General features: G+C 39.1%; 1 protein-coding gene across 2 annotated transcripts in view; it reads left to right on the forward strand.

Annotated features, from left to right (window-relative positions):
• The first annotated feature begins 9,028 nt into the window (after positions 1–9,028).
• LOC145438912 (neuronal pentraxin-2-like) overlaps positions 9,029–16,465 on the forward strand; it is a 33,955-nt gene continuing 26,518 nt past the window's right edge. Inside the window, exons 1-3 of one of the 2 annotated variants that reach the window (XM_080316306.1) lie at positions 9,029–9,192; positions 9,262–9,325; positions 9,392–10,047. In XM_080316306.1, coding sequence (XP_080172432.1) covers positions 9,103–9,192; positions 9,262–9,325; positions 9,392–10,014 — 777 coding nt within the window. In that variant the 5' untranslated portion in view covers positions 9,029–9,102 and the 3' untranslated portion in view covers positions 10,015–10,047. Of the gene's footprint in view, positions 9,193–9,261; positions 9,326–9,391; positions 10,286–16,465 lie in introns of those variants that run through there. The other variant, XM_080316305.1, reaches the window with a different exon arrangement.

Here is a 16,465-nt window from a genome sequence, read left to right on the forward strand (position 1 = left end):
ATGTACCTTACAAATGACAATGACAACTTAAAATGATGATATCAGATATCCTCAATTACGATTAGGAATATACCAACATGTAATAGAATCAAAAGATATCGACGACGTAGGATGCGGCGCACTGTCTATATACAGTAGGGCTCTTCAAAAATGACTTTCTTTCTCAAATCGCCCTGGCTACTTGATAAAGTTGTTAGGTTACCTAATTTAAGCCTACATACACACTAAATTTGGTTCAATTCCACCCAGTAGCCGCATTGCTTCAGGGGCAGAAAGTTTTTATTTATTATATAAAATAAATAATAAAACATTTGAAAATTCTCTGCTCACCCCATGAAAGTGTTAGGTTGTCTATAGAAACGATGTTCACCAAAATTGGTTCAATTCCAACCAGTAGAAGCGGAGTTATTGCCGTCAAAAAATTTGGGTTTGAATAAAATAGTATTTACGGTGAGCACCACTATATTAAATAATTAAAGAATTGGTCACCGTGAATACTATTATATTCATAATTCAAATTTTTCGACGGCAATAACTCCGCTTCGACTTGAAGGGTGAGCTCGAAAGCGGCTAAAAATTATTTCGTGAATTGACATAAATTATAGAGTTTTTTTTAATAAAATTCAAGCAACTTTTGCAAAAAATTTTCGCGCTACGAGCTATTCAATGTGGGCAAGTAAGTTTTGTTGGGTGATCTTCCCCCGAAAAAAAGCCTAATATTTATAGAAATGGGTATTTAGACGTCGGCCATTGCCACCCCACGAGGCACCAAGACATATGGCGAGATACCGTACTGTAAGATCATGATCTACGGTTGCAACACCAGTAGGTTGTGGGTTCGAATCCGACCGAGGTCGACTCCTATATTCTTATATAAGTAATGGAGGTTTATCTAGGCTCCTCCTTGCCACCTGATTCGCGCCGGCGGTGTATTACACTGAATCAAGTTAAACATTTCAAATTGCTTTAATTAGCGTTCTTCCGAATTTCAAATCTGATCCCGGGACCAAAATGTCGCGGGCCGCGTGTTGGTGACCCCTGATATTGTTTCACCGCGAAATTCAGGATGTTGACGTCTGATAAAATGAACGGTTTCGGCTCATTGGTGTGATCAGGGACGGAAAGAGGTGCAATGCCTCCTCCATTTTGTAAATATTTCTAGAATAATATGCAGTAAACATTTTCGTGCTCGAGGAGTGTTTGCCTGAACCTGTACTTGCCTTGAATACTCCTGTCATTCCGATGGGCGACCCGCGGTAAAAACATGACTTGCAACACATGCTGCGAGTACCGATATTACTCACCGAATTCATTCCTTTACTTTGAAATATTTTCGCGCTGTGCGGTGCTAGAATATGAATGCACATATTTTGGTGCGTATGATAAAAAATGTGTTCACCGTTAATAATCTAGTTTTAAATAAAGGGTTATCACATCATAATTTAACAGTATATTCATATTGAAATCAACCAGAATATTATCGGCTGACACTCGTCAGTGGTAATCGTCAGCAACTTGTAGAGAATTAGAAAGAACATTGTATATCAACAATCGTATCACTAAATATGACGTCACCAGCATGTAATTTCGAATACGAGAGCGTAAAATGTACTATTTTTAGATAAAGATCTTCATGGCGGTACAGAACTTCAATATACAATTGAATAGTATATTCATATTGTAATTGTTATGATTTTTATCCTGTTTGAACAATAACTCATACGACGAGGTTGCAATATGAAATCAGTATATTATCAGCAGAGTAACTTTTATACAGGCGACACGATCCAGAGTACAGATAAACGAGAAGACCAGTAGACTACAGAACACAGGGTATAAATACAACGCAATGCACACGAGGAAATAATGATTGGCGCAGATTACTAGTCCTATACACATATAGAGTGAAACGATGCCAATGTAAATCTAGGGATGGTGTGAACCTCTGAAAGGTTCAGGTTCGTGTGAACGCGAACCTTTTTGAAAGGTTCTGTGTGAACGCGAACGTGAACCTCATGACGTCACGTGACGTCATATTTCTAATTTCAACCCTTTATTTCAATTAAGTGATTGCCTATATATTAATGTATTGTACATTACACGATACCTAGCGACGACTCGGCCCTCATAATGGTACATTGCTGAAGTACATATTGACGTTTTAAAATCCGCCAAATGTATCGACTGAGGCAATCAAATGATAAAATATTCCCATAAAATCAATATCTTACGTCGCTTTGCCAACAATTTCAACGAGGACTTGCCAGGGAATATAAGCTCAGCCTGACCGAACAATATATTCAGCGTTTTAGTATTGCTACATGGGTATTAAGCAGAGTGTAAAACGGGTTTCTATACTTCAGTGGTCGGGAACCTTTTTTGTCCGAAGAGCCATATCGGACCTATTTTTTCCATTTTAACTCCCAAAGAGCCATACATGCAAATATGCTGCTACGTCACAATTAAAAATCCGTGACGTCATGGAAGCACTAATTCGAATTTGTCGAGTGCGCCACATTTTCCCGAAAATACTGGTATTTTTACTGTTCAAAAATATAGCTCGAAACGAGAGTTGAGGTTCAGACGGGCCAAGCCTCACTATTCTTAACGCAATCCATCGTAAATAGCTTCGAATTTATTGCATCTGATAATGATCAAATGTAGCTGTCACACTGATTTCGAGAATCTGCATACTGATCGACTTCTCAATTCTCGGTGGTATCATAACGTTGCGCTGCACGGCTACATTTTATTGTCGGTACCACAGAGCTATACTTACCAATCAAGGACATGGATTTCCATGGCGTTGTTTGTAATTTGAGTTTGTAATTGTGTTGTGAATGTCACGTCCACGGCAGTTTATTTCGCACCGTAGATCAGGAAGACAATGTGTATTCCAAAACTGCATTGTGATATGGGCTTTACCAGCATGTCTGCTAATGCTATTTGATTATAATTAACAACGTTTCGCACAAACCAAGATTTCGAGTCGGGTGTACAAAATTCGCGACAGATATTGGTCGCCGACGCGACAGTAACTTAAATTTGAGGATTTTCAAAAGGGTGGGTCCGATCCCCTAAACTGAAGACGGCATGGTCTTTACCTCTCAAGGACGTGTATGCTGCCACTGCCACGAGGATAATTATTCTGGCCGTGATGAAAATTTACTAACAAGTCGATGGAATATTGATCAATTCAGTACAAAAATAACTATTTAGCAAAAGAGCCATATTTTATACCCAAAAGAGCCATATATGGCTCGCGAGCCATAGGTTCCCGACCACTGCTATACTTGCTACCAATATTACCCCATTAACAAGTTATACAACAGTAGCCAACACCCCAATCGAATGGATTTGGTTTTTATGATACAGTAAACATATGTAGTGAAGATTGACCCCGTACGCCTGCTAGATTTTACATCAGAAAACGATATCAAGCTCATTGATTGGTTGAATAAGCATCATTCGCTGACTACATGCAGTGTATTTCGCTCTTGATGTTTTGTGATTGCGGGTCAAGCTCAGAGTAAAGAGTCATTAAATATTCACAAACAAAAACTGGATATTTCGAGCAAAATTTTGTAACAATGCAAGTAAATTTTTTGAGAGTGTCAAGGGGCATGCTCGTTTAGTGTTGATTTTTTATGCTGCCTGCGCCATGCATAGAGTGGCCCGCAGTTGAAATGCAATAACTTGGAACCAAAGATGTTAGAATGAAGTGAAAATTGCAATATATGAAAAAGGTTCACAGTGCAGAACCTACCAAGGTTCTGTTGTGAACGCGAACCTCAAAATTTCCGAGGTTCACACACAGAACGCGAACGTGAACCTCGCGTTCACACCATCCCTAGTAAATACACGAACATAACAGATATGAACCCGAATATTTTCGGCTGACGTTCGCCGGGAGTAATCGTCAGCAACTAGTAGAGAATTGGAAGGAACATTGCATTTTTAGATGCTACATGAACTCTTTTTGTTGACACAGGCTTGGTCGGTGTATTTTGATAAAAGTCGACTCCAATGCACACAAATGAAAGCATGACCGGCCCCTCCCAACGTTACGAAGTATGTCGTCTCGCTAATTTTCCGTTCATGCGTGATTACCCAACAAGTGTTTGCAGATGGCAGAATTTATCACCTTTGATTGCTGAGCATCAAGCGTGAGCTGATGAGTCAAGGGTGAGCTTTTCACCGAACGTGATGAGCGTGTCCAAATAAATCTAGGGACGTGTTGAGTTTTGTATTCCTGCAAACGCTTTTACGTTCTTCCACAGCCACAGTGGTACTTATATTCGTTCACTACATTACTTAAAGTTGCTACATTACTTAGTTACGTGTTAGAGTATTGTGGATAATCAAGCGGAAAGCGCAATGGTTGGGAAAATCGCTTGTGACCCTTTGCCCAATTATGTCGCCTCCAACACGTTGTCCAGTAGGCATGTGTCAACATCTCGAATAGGAAGGGATAGGAATCCATTTCCCACTTTACCCCATATTTCGTAGGTATTAATATATCCATGCACCAGGTACACTGTACAATGTTATTATACACAGGCTGCAATTAAACACAGGATGCACTATGGCCGCAAAAAATGCATTCATACTGCCAAATTTATTCCACTCGACACTGAATAACTGTTTCATATATCGAGTTCTTCGGTATGCATTGTGTGACCCATGTGCCTTTTATTGGGCATATCGATTTTTCTGGAAACAGAGATAAGGCTAACGAATTGATATGTAATGTCAAGAAGTAGATAAACACTCGAAGGTCATTTCGGTCGAACAGATCCCATCAATTTGTTTGTACACGTTAAAGTATGGTTAGATGAATTCACCCGGTATTATATGCCATGGCCGTTATCGTGATAAAGAAATACTTCAACAATGGACAGGTTAAGGACATAGCCTAGGCTTGTTCACGATGGAGTGGAAGTCATTTCAGGTAGCGTTTGAACCGCAAACGTAGAAAAAGGTCGGGCGTATTCGCCACATAGTCAGGCACGATTTGAAGTTCCGATTTTATTCAATGCATTTTTATATGCTAAATTAAAAAATGTCACACTTATGTTCTGGAATATCAACAGAAGAACGTCATTAGAAAAATAAATTGCTCAGTCATCATACACCCCCGGTAAGTCACTTAAGCATCTCGAAACAGTCCACATGAAACTATAATTTAATATCTGATTTACTCGTACCTCGCAAACGACTGGAATATTGGTTGGTTTGTTTTTAAGTTATTCATGGTGTTTTTCGACTGCTATCGTCATTTACATCAGGCCAATTCTCTTCATTTTTACTTCGTAGCTGCTGACCTATAGCACGGACAACTTCTAGGCTCTTTTAAGACACCCCTTACACGGATAAGATGGCGAGGCCGAGGCAAACGACTGGTGATAATCAGGAAGAGTAACTTCAAATGATATTTACATTTCGTATTTAAATTTTTGCATCATTACGAAGTTAATCATATCTAACTAGGCTATAAATTGCACGTACATCCTACGCTCAGTAATCAGCTATATTGTTATCTAATGCCATCGTTCTACAATCAGAAGATGATGTAGGCTAATTATAATTATATTTCTCCTTGACATTTTTCAGTTTCCTAAGCAGAACTAGACCAAGAGTAGGCCATTTACTTTTTCACTTACTTGGAACCCGCTACTTCTACTTTTACTCGAGTATAGATTTACGACATTCCTGCCACATCCACTTCCGTACCAACGATGACTATACGTTAAGCACCTCTGACTATAAGTGTAAGTATTAGTATTTCTTCCGAAGCGTTTCGCTGAAGGACGTACCGTACGGCTTGCGATCACATCCTGGGGCCAGCACAATCCCCCGATGATTTCTGTCTGAATTACAGCTCGAAGGTCGGTGCGTTGAGCCGACTTACCTATCCTTTCAAGTATTAGTCCAACCGTGAACAATGATACGAGGCAAACCTAAATATATATTATAATCTATGCTTTGTTATACAAGCCGCAGAAATCAATATTTCCGCAATCACAGTGCATATTCTTTTATGGTTTATATCAATTCAAAGTCACACACACGCGTCCCATTAAGCATTTGTTACCTTACTGTTTGCATAACATGAAGAATCTATCAATAGATAGATCGGTGTCTAGGCAACAGCGCGTCTGATATAAAATGTTGAGAGCGGTAAAAAGAATATGGAAGATTCGCGGTGTATAAAAGGATACGTGTCAACGTCTCTGTACAGTTGGATACATTGCTTTTGCTTGGTCGAACTCTGGTGTACTATAGTAGACCTGTGAGGCCAACGTTTCATCCCGATATCCTGGTTATTTATCCAAGCCTATGGATGGTAGCTAAATAAGTCACTGGCTCTTGAGATATTAGAACTCGATACATTTATCATCAATATCGGATCGCGGGATACGAATTACAAGCTAGTTTGGTGTTTGTGTGAAATATTACAAGACTTTAGGTGTATCATAGGCAGGGCTGTGGAGTCGGAGTCGGAGTCGGGGTAATTTTCGCTTGATGGAGTCGGAGTCGGAGTCGGAGTCGTGAAAACTATAATAGCTGGAGTCGGAGTCGGAGTCGGTGGGAAAATACTGACTAGAGTCGGAGTCGGAGTTTGTGAGAATGACCCTGACTTCGACTCCGACTCCGACTCCAACTTCTCTATCATGAAAACATTTACTTTCAAAGAATTTTCAATAGAATTTTTATGTAGGCCTACCACCAATCACTGTTATTAATAACCATACGGACAAAGCCAGCCCGTGGCACGCAGGCCAAATTTGGCACAGGAGAAGGTTAGGTGTGGCCTGCGAGGTAATTCTCGAAAGCATTTATGACATCAGGTACAATTGCAAGGCCAACCAAAATTTGATTAGCATGACCGCGAAATTTGATGACTAAAACAACAGTTCTGACGCATTGACGTATCCAGGGGCCAGCCACATTTATCCCAGATCTTCGTATATGACAATAAAGTAGAATATTTCATAGCAGATTTATTTGACTTGAAATTTTTCTCGGTACTTCGCATGATTCATTGTCACTAGATTTCTTGCACTCAGTATTTGAGCCCCCTTCTGAAAATTATAAATACATATTATTCACAGGATTGAGTCTAACTATATTCGCAACTAGGAGATAACGTGTCGTCCAACATGCGGTTTCGCTTGTGCACTCGCAGCGAGATCGTCGACAAAACATTTGCACAAAATAATAGAGGCATGTTCACTGATACCGTCGATTTTTCTAAACGTCGAATAATCCTGTACTTGCCAAATGAGCCCAGTGGTATACAGATGCGACCCCCAATGTATGTTAGCGACATATTTTAATATAGCCTAATTCAGTCGTTATCTCGCAACAAAAAAGCGCGACCAGGGCCTGATTGCGCACTGCACAGTTGCATGACATATTGTTATCAATTTTAGAGCGTATTAATATAAGTCTTGTTTGCAATGTTGCCTAATTCGGTTCGCTCCTATCGACGACTAAAAAAAGGTTATCAACATTCCAGTTGCCCGCGCAATGGTTCGTAAATCTCTTGTGTCCCTTTCGCCGAAAAAGTTGCCCACCCCTGATATAGATAAAATTAGACATTACTTGCAAATTACAACTCAGTTGCAGAGGGGAAGAAAATCGCAAGATGCGTTTTCGCGATGCAGTCAAAATTGATGCAATTTTGGGAATTATACGATGTTACTGTGACAGAGAAAAGGCATCGGCTGGTTTTGTAAAATTGTAAAAATGATGTAAATATGACCAAACGACGCTTCCCACTTGACAAAATTAAAAATATTTGTAGTGTAGCTTAGCTGTTTGGGTCGAACAAATGATTAAGAATGACTGCAAGTCCCAATCCTTGAATACTTGACCAAGTACATGTAGACTAGACATAGGCTAGATGGTCTTTGACTATTTAACTAAATTCCATTTATGACCAATGTCTATTAGTAGTAAGAGTTGTGTGCTTGTAATCAGGCTAGTGTGCAATGAAAAAATTAGTAAGTTCAATCTTTTTATTAGTTGCTGACTCATACACAAGAGCTACACATGGATTTTTTATCTACATTTTTATTATACAGGATTGGATATCTGCCATATTTGAATGATTCATACATTTCAGGATATTAGAGAGTCCATGTTATAAAAACTTGAATAAGGAAGGATATTTAGTAAATATTTATTTCATGTTAATTGCACAGTGGATAATTCGAGCTGTGCCACAATTTAGCATGCCACATTTAATCATATGTTTGCATATGTTTAATGGTTGTATGATAGTCATTCAACCGACAATGTGACATATAATTTTCGAAGTAAATTAGTAATAATGCTGGAGTCGGAGTCGGGAGTCGGAGTCGGAGTCGGTACGTTTAAAGACCCAGGAGTCGGAGTCGGAGTCGGAGTCGGTACGTTTAAAGACTCAGGAGTTGGAGTCGGAGTCGGAGTCGGTATATTGAAAATGTGTGGAGTCGGAGTCGGAGCCGGAGTCGGTGGTAAAATTTACCGACTCCACAGCCCTGATCATACGTGACAATAATTGGCTTATTACTAATGTTGCATTTAAAACAAATTGCGTTTTGAAACACTTTGTTTAAAACATGTCTTAAACAGTGTTTAAATGAAATCTTTTACTTCGTTTCTGACAGAGGTCGGAAACCTTTTTCCTCAAAGGAACCATATTTACCCTAAAGTTTGAATTGTCAATGTCAATCCACTGTGCCGTCACAATTGAAGATTCGTGAAGTCATGTCTAAAAATGTTTTAGAAAAGGGCAATGTTTTAAACATGTTTGTTTTAAATTGATTTTGGTTTTAAATGCAACCCTATAGGGGCCTACTTTTTGCCCGATGTAAGATGTAGTTAATCGCCAGAAACCATTGTAAGAAAACCAAGTGCATAACGTCCGACCATAGCAATTTATAACGCTGTAAATTGCTGTGGTCCGACCCTGAACATGACGACTTGCCTGTCTGCAATTTTTTCATGACATGAAACTACGACTTACACGCATATCACTATTGTGCTCTCGTTTTTTTGGTCAATAAACCGGTAAATAGCTATATTCACTGTTCGATCGCCCTAAAAAGTGACATGTCGAAAACAGCATACGAAGCTCTGAGTGTTCTTCTTCTTCTGAGTTGTCTGGGATGTTCGTCACCTTACAAAATCTTTGGTTTGAGGGTATGGAAATCAATTGCGTAATAGTATTTGATATTTGCATATCAATAAATAAATTGTAATATCGTTCAGAACTACCCGGAATTCGAAGACAGACCTACGTTGAATGTTACATCATACGGTGCGAAACATGAAGGTATGTATATGCCATTAGAGCAGTGCATAACTGAGATAATTTCCTTTCTGATATCTGTTTTTTCAGCATGTCCTCAAACGTCCTACAATTTTCCCAATGTTCAGCAGACCACAAACTACCTCCGTCTTCAGACACCAGTTCCTGACTTGGACGAATTCACACTGTGCGCTTGGTACACGCCTTTCAGCACCTCGTATTATGACTCTTGGTTTTCCTACGCTAATCATGATAGCAACGCTGCGTTCTCCATAAATATGGCTTCGACAAGGGTCATTCTATATATGAATGGCAAATCTATGAGTGAAGATATGCCATTCTCGATCAACAGAGAATATCATATTTGTTTCGCCACATTCGCCACATCTACTGCTAACTCTTATATGTTCATTAATGGTCAGTTAGGAGATGTATATCACGGCAATAAAGGTCTCATCAAAGGAGGAGGCGTGCTCATCATGGGGATGTATCAGAGATCGTATGGAGGAAATTTTCATGTAAATCATTCTGCACAAGGGAAAATGTCCAATTTCATGGTTTGGGATAGGGTCCTTACGTTTGACGAAATCGGAAGGATGTCTAAAAATCGATGTTTCTGCCCTCCCAAGTACTTATTTACCGCAGAAAATAAGAACATTGACATGTTCGGGGCTGTATCGGCTCTTCCCACGCAAACGTGTCCACCCAAGTAAAAATCGAAAGGAGCGTTACGAAGCATATCAGATGTAAATTAGTGAATGGCCTCTATACTCACTATCATCATATATATCCTATGACTTCGTGAATGCAATTACGCTATATGATATTCAAAGTTTATGTAGCCTACGTCATATTCTGCTGCAACATCATGTATACTCATTTCATGTAGCATGGTCTTGAATAATTATCACAATAATTTTGAAATGACTTTTTCCCGTTGTTTAAAGAAGACCGGATAGTTGCAACACGACTCGAGCAGTACAACGTATTGACCATTGGTAAGGGAGAATAGGGGAGAGGTTGTGTTAAATAAGTTCCGGGTATCAAACATTACAATCACTCCAGGAAGCACAATACAAGAAATAATACAACAATTCCGACAAAGGTGTTCAATATCAATGAAACGGTGGCATTCCGGTTAATTGTTTATCGCAGGGCGACTGCCAGTCGACTTTATCGTCATTTTGTGAAAAAATTAGCACAGTTGTCGCTTTGTATCACATATCTCACTATGTAATCGCACCATCACATAGGTAGGTGGCGAGATAGCGCAGTGGTATGTTCCACAGCTGCAACACCAATGGGTTGTTGGTTCGAGTCCGACTCCATAATTCCTATCGAAGTGTTAGAGCAGTAGTTCTCAAACTGGGGCGTGAGAGCATCTGAGGGGTGGCGCGAAGCTCTATTTCATGGTTGCTGCTCTGTCTATAATCAGGATTTCATGTTTGAGAATTATCTCATCAACTTTCCTTACTTCCTGCCATCAAATTAGCCGTTGAGATTGCCACCATTCTGGTTGCATTGTGTGATATGACGACAAGGGGTGGAGGGCGAAATTTTCACTATTATAAAGGGGGCGTGTCTAAAAAAGTATGAGGTTTATCAGGCTCCTCCTGGTCACGTGATCCACGTAAGTGGTGTCAGCCTAAGTGAGCCGTGCTCAACCAGATGTAAAATTACCAATGCAGTCGAAACACCACGAATATCAGAGACAACAACTACAACTATGACACAACATATTGGGAGAAACGCGGAATATTTATCGAAAAGGTACAATTGTAAGCGTATACTCTAATTTAACTAAGGACTTGTAGCCGAGCTCGATGGTTGCTCTTCGTAGGGCGTAGGGGTAGGATGCAGTACATAATTCACTCACCGCGATTTGCACGCAGTATATAGTTGACGTATACGATCCAACCTGTGTGACGGTTCGCACTTGTGCGAATGAAAAAAAAAACGGGCGAATGACAAGCTTGGTGCGAATGCGGCGAATGAAAATTGTCCATATTTCTCACATTTTCTGACGTTGAACAAGTCAAATAAACCTTATATGATATTAAGCACAGGGAGTCCGTATCTTTTGTCGTTTGGACGCAATTCTAAAAACGTGTTGGTACCCGTGCTTTTCTAGTTCACAAGGAAGGAGCGATCCCGATGCGTTTATATTGCACTTTCGACTTTACTCAACTATAACAATTAGCACATTAGATCTGTAACAACTATTGCTTACTCGTGTACCTAACCAAGCATTGGAGGCTGTTTTAAAATAAAATCAGAGTAAGTACATTGGCGTCTTACGTCCGATGAATTTTTATCTTGCATTGGATAGAATTATACCTCAATGGACAGTTTATCTACTGACCATTGCAATAGCCTGTTTGTAATGCGAACTACACCAAATAGGCTTAGACAAGATTTCCTGTTCTTGGACTGATGATCGGAGGCCTAGTCTAGATCGTTAAGGCATATACCTATATATATTTAAGCGGTAATGTCACTAAACTTGCTGATCCATTACAAAAAATTGCCTATAGTCAGTATCCGGGACGCGTTTGTTTGTACTATTAAATTTGTAATATTGTATTGAAATATTTGTAATACCGGTTTAGCTAAGCACCCTATGCAGAGCCAAATCAAATCCATGAAACTTACATTTCTTCTGCAGCCTAATTTCAGATTTAGTAGACTGTTGAAACTTATTCATCTTTATGTATAAGGATATTACGGATATTAAAGATAATTTGGCATTATTTCAGTGCACTTTGCCAATATTGTACGATTGCCCTAAGAGCCATGAAAACCTGGCCGATATAACTGTGTGTCAATCATGAATCTTATGTAAGTATTTATAGCAATGCATTCCTGTTTTTAACGCCCACCGTACCATCCAATCGGCTAACATATCTTAGTACGGTGAAGCATCTTTTCTAATATTGTCAGAAAATGAACCATAGGTGCTAGGCGCAACATTGATGCTACGATTCAAGTGCAGTTTCACTCTTTTTCTATTTAAATGCGAGCACATTCACATCACGATGACGTAACATGTCGATGTAATGGAAAAGTGATATTGTTGTGAGTGAATATTGTTCTTGGGTTCGCCCTTTAAGCTTGGAAGGAAATCACTGCACGATACCCCCGGAAAAAGCAACGAACACCTTGAGAAGAACGGCAGTGCGATATCTGTGATTTTTCTACTGCAGTGATTATAGTACTTGATTAATCAATAAAACGATACGCGGAATGTAAAATAATGAAGCTCTGTACCTTCAAGAAGTAATAACTTTCTTCACTTTCATTTTGTGTAATAAATTCCGGCTGGCCGGTGCGACCTAATTTTTCTTTAATGAAAGTACGAAAGGAGCTCAAAAAGGATGAACACCACTGATTTATACCACAATACGTGTTGTAACTACTGGAATTCTTCATTGGGACAGATTTCGTTAAAATACAAGTTTTTTTTATGCTAAAATTTGTTAGTGTTTAAGTCAAAAACGATTTTTCAGGTCAAACTATTTCGTGAGGAAAGACAGTTCGAACCAGAAATGAAGATAAGTAGTACAATTTTAACATTATATGCGAAAACACCTGATTTGCATACGTGAGGTCAAAATTTGGTCAAAGTTCAGTATTTTTAGGTAACAAAATGTCAGAATTTTGATTTTTCAGGTCAAAATCTTCCGATTTTTAGGTCAAAAATATCGCCCTAGTAATTATAAAAGGAATTATTATCGGACATTTATAAATTAACAGTGTACTCGGAACACCATGAATACTAAAACAATATCAACTTGTAGTTTTGTGGAAGGAAAAATTTCCGTCCTGTTGATTTCTATGATGTAACTGTTACCAGATATCTCTATTCGGGCATATGCGAACGCTATAAAGTATTTTGAATTTGCCTAAGCTTCGGTATCTCTCATCCTAATTTCCTTGGACTGGCTAGACACCATTCTTACGTTATAGTAGGTGACACACTCCGACTGATATCTTGTTTGCCGGGTTGAATCCTTCAGGGCAAAAGCTTTTACCAGGGGCCTCTTTTTAATGGATTCGGCATGACTGTTCTTACTTCTAAGCAATTTGTTGGAAAGATTGTTGCAGGATCGTTACAATATTGTCACTTGACCCACAATTGTAGCAGACCGCAGACCGTTTCGAAAACAAACATGGAGGATGGGTGAAATTTTTACTAAAAGAAAAGATTTCAAATATATCATTCAAATATATACTTTTAGCTAAAAACCAGGAAAACGAAATAAACATTTGGATAGTACTGATATCTACTTTCCTGAAAACAAGGTACTATCGTTGATAAATAATACGATACGTAGAAGTAGATGTAGGGATTGTGTGAACCACTGAAAGGTTCAGGTTCGTGTGAACGCGAACCTTTTTGAAAGGTTCTGTGTGAACACGAACGTGAACCTCATGACGTCACGTGACGTCATATTGCTAATTCCAACCCTATCCTTCAATAAAATTATAGCCTACTCAATACCTAGTGAAGTGACGACTCGGGCAACATAATGTCACTGTTGAAGTATATATTGACTTTATAAACGTCGCCAAATGTATCAACTGGGGCAATCAAATGATATAATAATCCTATAAAATCAATATCTTCCGTCGCTTTGCCAACAATTTGGACGAGGACTTACCAGGGAATATAAGGAAAGGAAAGGAAAGTTTATTTTTGTAATTGATGTTTTTGCGACATATACACCGAATCTTGATACACATACACACGATCTGGGTATATGCTAACCATGAGTACATGATGTGCATATGCTGCAGGGCAAGGAAGATGCAGATATAGCCTTGTATAGCAGTGTTGGGATAACTCGAGTCATGACTTCACTCAAGTCAGACTCGAATCACCTTTTTCGTATGACAGACCGGAAAATGTATTCGGCATCCGAGTATTGCTACATTGATATTGAGCAGAGTGTGAAGCGGGTATCTATATGCTTGCTACTGATAATACCCCATTAACAAGTCATACAGCAGTAGCCAACACCTTAATCGCACCGATTCGGTTTTTTGATACAGTAAACATGAAGTCAAGATTGACCCGTACGCCTGCTAGATTTTTTACATCAGAAAACGATATCAATCTCATTGATTGGTTGTATAAGCATAATTCGCTGACTACATAGCTTATTTCGCTCGTGATGTTTTGTGATTGCGAGTCAAGCTCGTAACAGGGAGTCACTAAATGTTTACAAACGGAAAGCTGGATCTTTCGAGCAAACTTTCGCAACAAAGCAAGTAAAACTTTTGAGATGGTCGAGGTGCATGCTCGTTTAGTGTTGATTTTTTTATGCTGCCAGCGCCATGCATGAAGTAGCCTGCAGTTGAAATGCAATATATTTAAACCAACGATGTTATAATCAAGTGAAAATTGTAATATATGAAAAAAGGTTCACAGTGCAGAACCTACCAAGGTTCTGTTGTGAACGCGAACCTCTAAATTTCCGAGGTTCACACACAGAACGCGAACGTGAACCTCACGTTCACACCATCCCTAGTAGATAGGCACTTTGAAAGTAGTTTCGCTCTATCGGATTCGATTTGTTTTTCTTCTGTATGTTTGTACACGTTGAAGTATGAATGGGTGACTTGCACCGATATCGCATTGCAATACCCACAATCAAGATACTTTAGCGGAACAAGGGCATACTTCTGTAGCACTGGTAATCACGATAGAGATTGTAAATAATACTTCGAAAGACGCTGGAACTGGAACGCAATCTCCAAATAGATAAGGCCCACTCGAAATGTGTATTTCCAATTAAAAACTTTCACCTTTGTTTGCTGGGTTATTGAATGATAAAAGATCATGCGATTATGCTCAGTCATCATTGCCCCCGTCATGTCGCTTTATCAGAACTATCCGCACAGAACTTATTCGATCATCTGAGTCGTCCGTACGGTATACGCATCTAATGTCATAGCTAGCGTTACCACAAACTTTACACAATTCCAAATCAACCCTCTAGCAAAAATCATTGGAAGCATATGGTCTAGCGTTGACTTGAATTGACTTCCCAGCCTGCTTGTACGGCCGGCCGGCCTCCAGCTCTAAGAAATGTTAATATTTTTTCTTTATTTATCGCAAAACCGATAAATACACAAATAATCCGGGAAAAATCAGTCTGCTAAGGAAAATATAGTGAATGAATATCAGTATTGAAATCAAGTTATTATTCATATCCAATAAATGAAGTATTTCGATTGCAGAATTGTAGCAAATAAAGAATAGGAAATGGTTTCAGAAGTGGAGATGATTGAAAATATTGAATCGCAATTACATAAGGTATGCTGAATACGTTGTTGTGCCGATAGCAGACGGTATATATAAACGTAAGACCTTGATAGCTTCCACACCCTATTTAATGTTCACTTGTATGATTATAACTTTATTATAGTTACACGAGCTTTCGGAGCTCTGCTCCTTCATCAGGTGATAAAGCGAAAGTAACGCAAAAAGAGCATCGCAAAAAGATATTGAATTTGAACATATACATATTATGACATCATAGTGGGTGAGAACTTTTCAGATTCCAGAATTGTGTTCTTTATGACGTCATGGGAACAAAGATGTAGTATATATTAGAAACGCATGAAGTAAGCTGTGCTCCTAAAAATTGGATACGACATAACGTGTTTGTAGTATAATACACGTGCAGAAAGGTGTCAATTAGAGTATTACATGGTGTAGTGAGACATGCACCCTCGATCTATATTCAGCCCTTGTCGGAATATATCAAACTTGTCGATATCTTTTTGTTGAGTAGCCTTGCGTAGGGTAGACTCTTCAAGGTTCCCGACCAATACGTTGATTATTATGTCGTTCTCCGAGTGTCCAGCCGAAGAAAAATGTTCACCGACAGGCTTGGATTCGTTGCCTTTCGATATATCATGTCGATGTCCATTTTCTCTCTTGTGGAGAGGTTAACTGGCCTCTCCAACGTACCATGCATTGGTACATTCTTTTCGGCAGCGAATCAAGTACATCAAATGACTTGATTTGCAAGTGAAATGGCCTTTGGTGTTGTGCTTGGTATGTCCTCTTTTAATCACGTTATTATTATCGAGAATAGCACACGTCTTGCATGACGATTTCCGCAATTTTTCACGGCGTTTTATTGTCTTGACCGG

Source organism: Botryllus schlosseri, chromosome 5, assembly GCF_051294905.1.
Source record: "Botryllus schlosseri isolate E-star chromosome 5, Bs_hap1, whole genome shotgun sequence".
Classification (NCBI taxonomy): Eukaryota; Metazoa; Chordata; class Ascidiacea; order Stolidobranchia; family Styelidae; genus Botryllus; species Botryllus schlosseri.